Here is a 6,753-nt window from a genome sequence, read left to right on the forward strand (position 1 = left end):
ACCGCCTTGGGTTCTATAAGAAAGCAAGCTGAGCAAGCCAGGGTAAGCAAGCCAGTAAGTAACATCCCTCCGTGGTCTCTGCATCAGCTCCTGTTTCCTGACCTGCTTTAGTTCTAGTCCTGACTTCCTTGGTGATGAACAGCAGTATGGAAGTGTAAGCTGAATAAACCCTTTCCTCCCCAACTTGCTTCTTGGTCATGATGCTTTGTGCAGGAATAGAAACCCTAACTAAGACACCCCATAAAATTGGGATTGAAATCAATTGTAGGAGAGAGAATATTCAGAAAATTGTAGATTTTTAGTTTTTTCTATTTCATAACATTTTAATACAATAAATACATTTTGTTACCTATCTTTTAAAGATCAGCATACATAAAAACCAGCTCCTAAAAGGCTGATTTTTTTTCCCCCAAAGTCTTACCAGAAATCATGAAGAGATACAAACATAAGAAAATAGAGTATGATGAATTGCCATGTGCCTGTCAGTTAAACACAGCATTTTTCTGTCACTTTGGCTTTGAGGGTAAAGTATTTTTAAAACATGGTCTTCCTCCTAAAACACATAACACATATTTCTTAAAACTAAGACACATACTTCTGTAGCCATCAGGTGGAGAGTTGTTTTTCTGGCATACATAGGAAACAGGAAACCTAAAAGCTTGCCTATGCTTCTCCCCAGTGTCAACCACTGGTGACTCCTCTCCCGGAGTGGAGGTGGACTGCACATGCAGGACGCTTTATGTGCCAGTTCAATTTGCCATTCCTTTGCTTTAGCTTCTCTGTATAGTCCTGGCTGTCTTGGAATTTATAAACTAGACAGGCCTCAAACTCTGAATCCTCCAGCCTCTGCTCCTGAGTGCTGGGATCCAAGGCGTGTACCAGCCCTGCCCAGCTTGATAGGTTAATTTTTGTTTTTTGGTTTTTTTTGAAAGTTGCTTCAGAGATGATTCTAAAAACATCTGTTTGCACTAAAATGACTCTGTGTTCTAGAAGATGCTTCATTATTGAACTTACAAAAGTATATATTTTAAATGCAATTTTCAAATTATTCAAAGTACTGATATTCTAGTTTATTTCCCTTTATACAATTTGACTCCGTCGCTGAGAGATGCCACACAGACAGCCAAGGAAACCAATGAGCATCTGACTGAGCCCAAACAGGAGCTCCAGGATTCCAACAAGCAGGAGACTCATAAATACTGAGAAGTGGAAAATCCTGTGTCTGTCTTCTTCAGAGTTGGAGTTGGGTATTTTCCAGTTACTGACCATGTTATTGATGGTGGGGTTTTTTAAATCAGTAGGAGAAACACAAGTGCCATTGAAGAACCACAGCAGATTGAAGGATTCAGGATCAAAGTTACTGGAGAGAAAAAGAAAAGGGTTAAATGTGCCTACTAAGACAGTAAAAGCCCCAGTATAGTAAAACCCAATGTACATTCTTAAAGATTGTACACAGAAACCATAGCTAAGATCTGGTTGGCTGCACACATTTGCATAGCCCTAATGCTTAAAACCCTATTTTAACACATTGTGTCATTCTCCATAGGACAGCTGATCTTAAGATGAACTGATGCTCTCTCATGTCAGGATGGAAATAAATATCAAAAGCCTCAGAGGTGTGAACCTGTTTGTGTAGCCTTTCTACTTGCCAAAGGTAGGAAAGCAGATGAGTTCACTCACACACACACACACACACACACACACACACAGAGAGAGAGAGAGAGAGGGGGGGGGGGAGAGCAGTTTCTAACATAGACCTGCTCTTCGGCCAGGTGGATAGTTTTTACTCACAACATTTCAAATACATGATTAAAATGATGCATGCCTGTAGCATAAAATAAGCTTTTAGTCCTAACACATCTATCTCAGGATGATTTGGGGGGGGGGGGAGCGTGTATACCAATAAAATGGAATACTCTTAGGAAGAACACATTTCTAGATCCCAACAACTGACTTTGGACCTGAGAAAACAATATTTGCAGCACATGGCCTATGAGCCTATTGGTTTCCTTGAGACCACAGGATTAATGACCCTGCTGTCTTGGCTTCCCCAACTAGACTAGGAGGGGATGTCAGTGCTGCTGCCCTCGAAGCTTAGCCTGCTCCCACTACGTCAGTGAGCTCTGGTGCTTCCTTGAGGGTGGGATGTGTGCAGTAGCTGTTTCTTTGGGTTTTGTTTAGTCCACAATAATAACTACCATGCACATTTTGAAAGACCTTTTTTTTTACTGTAGGTAATGGAGGAGAAAACAGGTTTTAATTAAAAAGTTAGATCTGGTAGCTTTCCGAAACTAAGTGGCTAATTAAAGATAGCTAGTAAATTAGATTGTTCTTCCTGTTTTGGAAAAGTCTGCCTAAATTCAGGCATAGAATTTTCTCAATGGACCTTGTATGTTTGTAACTTCCAATGCATTACTTAAATATTTTTATCGCTGTCTATAAGTATATAGCATGACCACATGAATCTACTAGCTGCTCTTTCAATTGATTGATTGATTGAGTGATTGATTGATATTTCAAAAGTACAAAGGGTGGAGTTGTGCCTCCATGAACAAAGCACTTGCCATGAAAGCGGGAGGGCCAGACTTTAGATCCCCAGCACCCATATAAAAACCAAGGAGACAGCCCAGCAGTGGTGGCGCATGCCTTTAAGCCCAACACTTGGGAGGCAGAGGCAGGCAGATTTCTGAGTTTAAGGACAGCCAGGGCTACACAGGAAAAAAAAAGGGGGGGGGGAGACAGGGTGGCCACCTGGAAGCCCAGGACTGGGGGGATCAGATGGAGCAGAAACAAGGGGATTCCTGAACCTAGCCGGTTAGCTGAATTGTCAGGCTCCATGTTCAGTAAATAAAGGAGAGAAATTGAGGAGGACACCTCCTTGTATGTTGGCACACATCCATGCCTATCCACACAGCACCAGCAAACATTACAAAGACAGGAACACCGTACACAAAAATGTAAGCCATCTATGGTTTATCACTGATAGGATAGGTTCATATCTCATGATCAGAAGGCTCATCTGTTCCGAGAACATACTTCCATTCCAGAGGACCCAAGTTCAGTTCTTAACACCCACTAGGAGCAGCTCACAACTGCCTGTGACCCCAGTTCTACAGGGATCCATCACCTGTGGCCTCCATGGACACTGCATTCACAGTACAAACACACTCGAGAGACACATGCACACACGCACACGCACTCACACACACACATGATAAAAAATAAGGGCCCTAGAGAAGTAGCTCAGCAGTTAAGAGCTGTTATTGCTCTTGCAGAGGACCTGGGTCCACATCCCAGCATCCACATCGTGGCTCACAAACTATTCATAACTCTAGTCCCATGGGTACAGTGCCCTCTTCTGGCTTCCTTGGACACTGCACATGAGTGGAGCACTTGCATGCAGGCAAAACACTCCTTTGCTTAAAATTTAAACAAACAAAAATAGTGCAGATTCGTAGAAAGTAAATGTTCCCCTCACCCACTACTGTACCCCAAGGGTTTAAATTAAGTATATATTCCCAGAACTTTTAAGAGGCATAGGCATATATCCATGAATGTTTACAAGGCATGTATAAGCCACTTGAGATCAACTAGACCATTTAGATGAGACCATACTTGAAGCAGCCCCACCACTTCTTGGTGAGACATTAGATACTGGTATCAGTTCACCAAGTCCCTACGAATGTTTGTCCCAGTAGTCAGAATGGAGAAAAGCTTAGCATTATATACCATAGTTAGCCACATCTATGGGAGACAGTGTGACCAAACTCAACTCACCTTAAGTTTTTCAATGAAAATTCACAAGTGACGGTACTGTTGGCCTGAGTATTACAAATTAGAGGTCCTTCCAAGAGAGCCTGGAGTGATACCAGCATGCAATACACAGCACCAACGACTGTGATCACACTGAAGAGTGATGAAAGAAACATCTGGAAAACAAAGCAGCAGCATTTGCACGCGTCATTGTATGACCTCCCTGTTTCAAGTTTTCCAGCAGCAGCAGCGTGTAGCACTTAGCAGTCTTAGGTACTGACTGCAGTTCTCCAGTCAGTCTGTGCACCTAGATCTTTTTCCCCCTTATTTGTTGGTGTATATACATGTGTGGTATTTGTACATGTTTATGTGAGTGTATTCTGCATGTGCATGTGTGTTCGTGTGTATGAGGGGTGTAAACCAGAGGTTGATGTGGGGTGTCTCCCCATAGCACTTTTCATTCTCCAACTTATCTTTGAGACATTGTCTGTCACTGGGCCTGGAGCTGAGTGAACCATTTCCCTAAGCTGGCTGGCCCCTGAGCTCCGGCATCTACCTTTATGCACCTCTAACACTGGCCTTTTAGGCAGGTGCCACCTGACCCAGCTTTTATGTGAGCCCTAGGGATCCAAACTCAGATCGGAATGCTTGTATGACAGACACTTTACTGACTTAGCCATCTCCCTCGCCCTGTGTGGTCCTGAGACATGAAAGTGCAGTTTAATTAGGTGTTGATTTTTTTAAAGAGGTGGAGATCAAAGTTCACTGTTGAATTACAGTTGCCAAAAGATAATTACACTTGTTAATGTCTCTGAAAAATCTCAACTTGTGTATTCCTGGGTTTACAAATTCCTCCTGGCCACCGAAACCTGGTTCCCTCTTCCTATGGTATATGGTTCTAACTACATTGAACCTCTACTAGACCTTGTCTGCCTAAATTTTTATTTCTGGGCTCTTGGCTTCCAACTCTTTCGCATATTTGGCTGATGTTGTATGCGGACAGTGGCCAACATCCTGAAGTAATCAGTAAGCAGCAGAGTTGAGAGCTTAACTCAGCTGGGCTCACTGGAGGGACATGTTGCTATTGGGCCCTTCCAAGGCAGGGTGGGATGTGTCAGCAACCTTGGTCTCTGCCCATCAGATGCAAGGATCACTTTATATTCTCCCAGTCCAGTATGACAACAAAAAGCTATCTCAACAATGCCACATGTCCATTTGGAATACGGGTGGAGGGTCTAAATATGCCCAGAGTTGAGAAGACCATGATGGAGGGAAAGCATGTGCCTTGTCTGAACCCAAGTCACACAAACTGAAATTTGGCATAGAAAATAAAAAGGTTGAATGTGCCGCCCCCCCCCCCAGAATAATTTCTGTGTGTCACAAAGCTGTTAGTGATTATGATTATTTCAAAATCAAAAGTGAAAATAGGAAAGCATTTTTCTTCCCTTATTAGCTTCTTAGAGGATTGTGCCTCATGTGTGGCATCTCATGTAATCCTTTGAACAACCCTAAACGAGATCTACCGGTATTCTCATTTTGGAGAGAAGGGGGAAGGAAGGTTGACAGCTTGTTGGGAAGCTCATGTAGGAAATACTCATGCTCCCATTCTTGTCGCTTAGTGTCCTCAGCTGGAAGCACACAGAAATGGGAGCTAGGATCAACTGTCAATCCTGATTCTCCAGCACTACTGTGATGTATACAAGTTACCGAATTTACTCATCAAGAAGAGCTGCTGTTACCTCTGACCTGTTACTTCCTGAGTGAGCAGTCATTCAAGTGATTGAGCAAAATCTTACCATATTGGGAAACAAAGAAAAGGGGAAGGAAGAAAAGATGAAACCGGGAAGGCCCTGCTGCCCCCTTCATGCCCTGCCAAGAAGGGAGGAGAATTTTGTGCCACCTTGGCCTTATCTTGACCCAGAAGGCACCAACTGTAACCTGAACACCTGGTTGCCAGCAACTGAAAAGCTATTGTAAGGGGGGTTTTATGACATTGATATAGGCAGGCAGTCACTATTTAAATGACTAGAACTATTGCTAACGACATAAATAATAATATAGAGTGCCTCTGTGCCCCACCCCCTCCTCCCAGCAGCCCTGGAAGATCCTCAGCTTTGAATAACCCATGAGATTGCTGAAGCATGCCTGAATTATTTTCAAGACTGGTGTGAGCAAAACAACCTAATTTAAAGCCAGGATCTACATGAAAAGTGCCTCTGTTAAGGATTGGAAAGGCAGCTCAGTGGTTAAGGGTACATGCTACTCTTCAGAGGACCCAAATTTAGTTCCTAGCATCCACAGTTTCACATCCTATAACTCCAGCTCCAGGGGGTCCAGTGCCCTCTTCTGGCATTCTTGGGCACTGGACTCACATGCATATATGCACAGAGAGACAACATAATTGAAAAATAACAAATAGCTTGCCTCTTCCCACCTACTTGTATCCTCAAGGGGGACAAAACTTAAGGAATCAATTTTCATGAAAAGGTATATTCAAAAACATTTTAATATAAAGTGAACTTGACAGAAAATGTGGTACATTTACACAATAGAGTACTACTCAGCTATTAAAAACAATGAACTTATGAAATTCTTGGGCAAATGGATATATCAGGAGGATATCATCCTTAGTGAGGTAACCCAATCACAAAAGAAGTCATTAGATATGCACTCACTGATAAATGGAATTTAGCCCAGAAACAAAGAACACCCAGATACAATTTGCAAAATACAAGAAAATCAAGAAGAGGGAAAACCAACAGGTGGATACTTCATTCCTCCTTAGAATAGGAAACAAAATATCCATGAAAGGAGTTACAGAGACAAAGTTTGGAGCTAAGACCAAAGGATGGACTATCCAGAGACTACCCCACCTGGGGATCCATCCCATAATCAGCCACCAAACCCAGACACTGTTGCATATGCTAGCAAGATTTTGCTGAAGAGACCCTGGTATAGCTGTCTTGTATGAGGCTATGTCAGTGCCTGGCAAATACAGAA

General features: G+C 42.7%; 1 protein-coding gene across 2 annotated transcripts in view; it reads right to left on the minus strand.

Moving 5' to 3' along the window:
- Positions 1–279: 279 nt before the first annotated feature.
- Positions 280–6,753, minus strand: part of Tm4sf20 (transmembrane 4 L six family member 20) — a 12,682-nt gene continuing 6,208 nt past the window's right edge. The window contains exons 3-4 of one of the 2 annotated variants that reach the window (XM_021175237.2): positions 3,778–3,929; positions 280–1,360 (exon numbers count right to left, since the gene is read on the minus strand). In XM_021175237.2, the coding sequence (XP_021030896.1) occupies positions 1,081–1,360; positions 3,778–3,929 (432 nt within the window). In that variant the 3' untranslated portion in view covers positions 280–1,080. The remainder of the gene's footprint in view (positions 1,361–3,777; positions 3,930–6,753) is intronic. The other variant, XM_029480530.1, reaches the window with a different exon arrangement.

This window comes from Mus caroli, chromosome 1, assembly GCF_900094665.2.
Source record: "Mus caroli chromosome 1, CAROLI_EIJ_v1.1, whole genome shotgun sequence".
Classification (NCBI taxonomy): domain Eukaryota; kingdom Metazoa; phylum Chordata; class Mammalia; order Rodentia; family Muridae; genus Mus; species Mus caroli.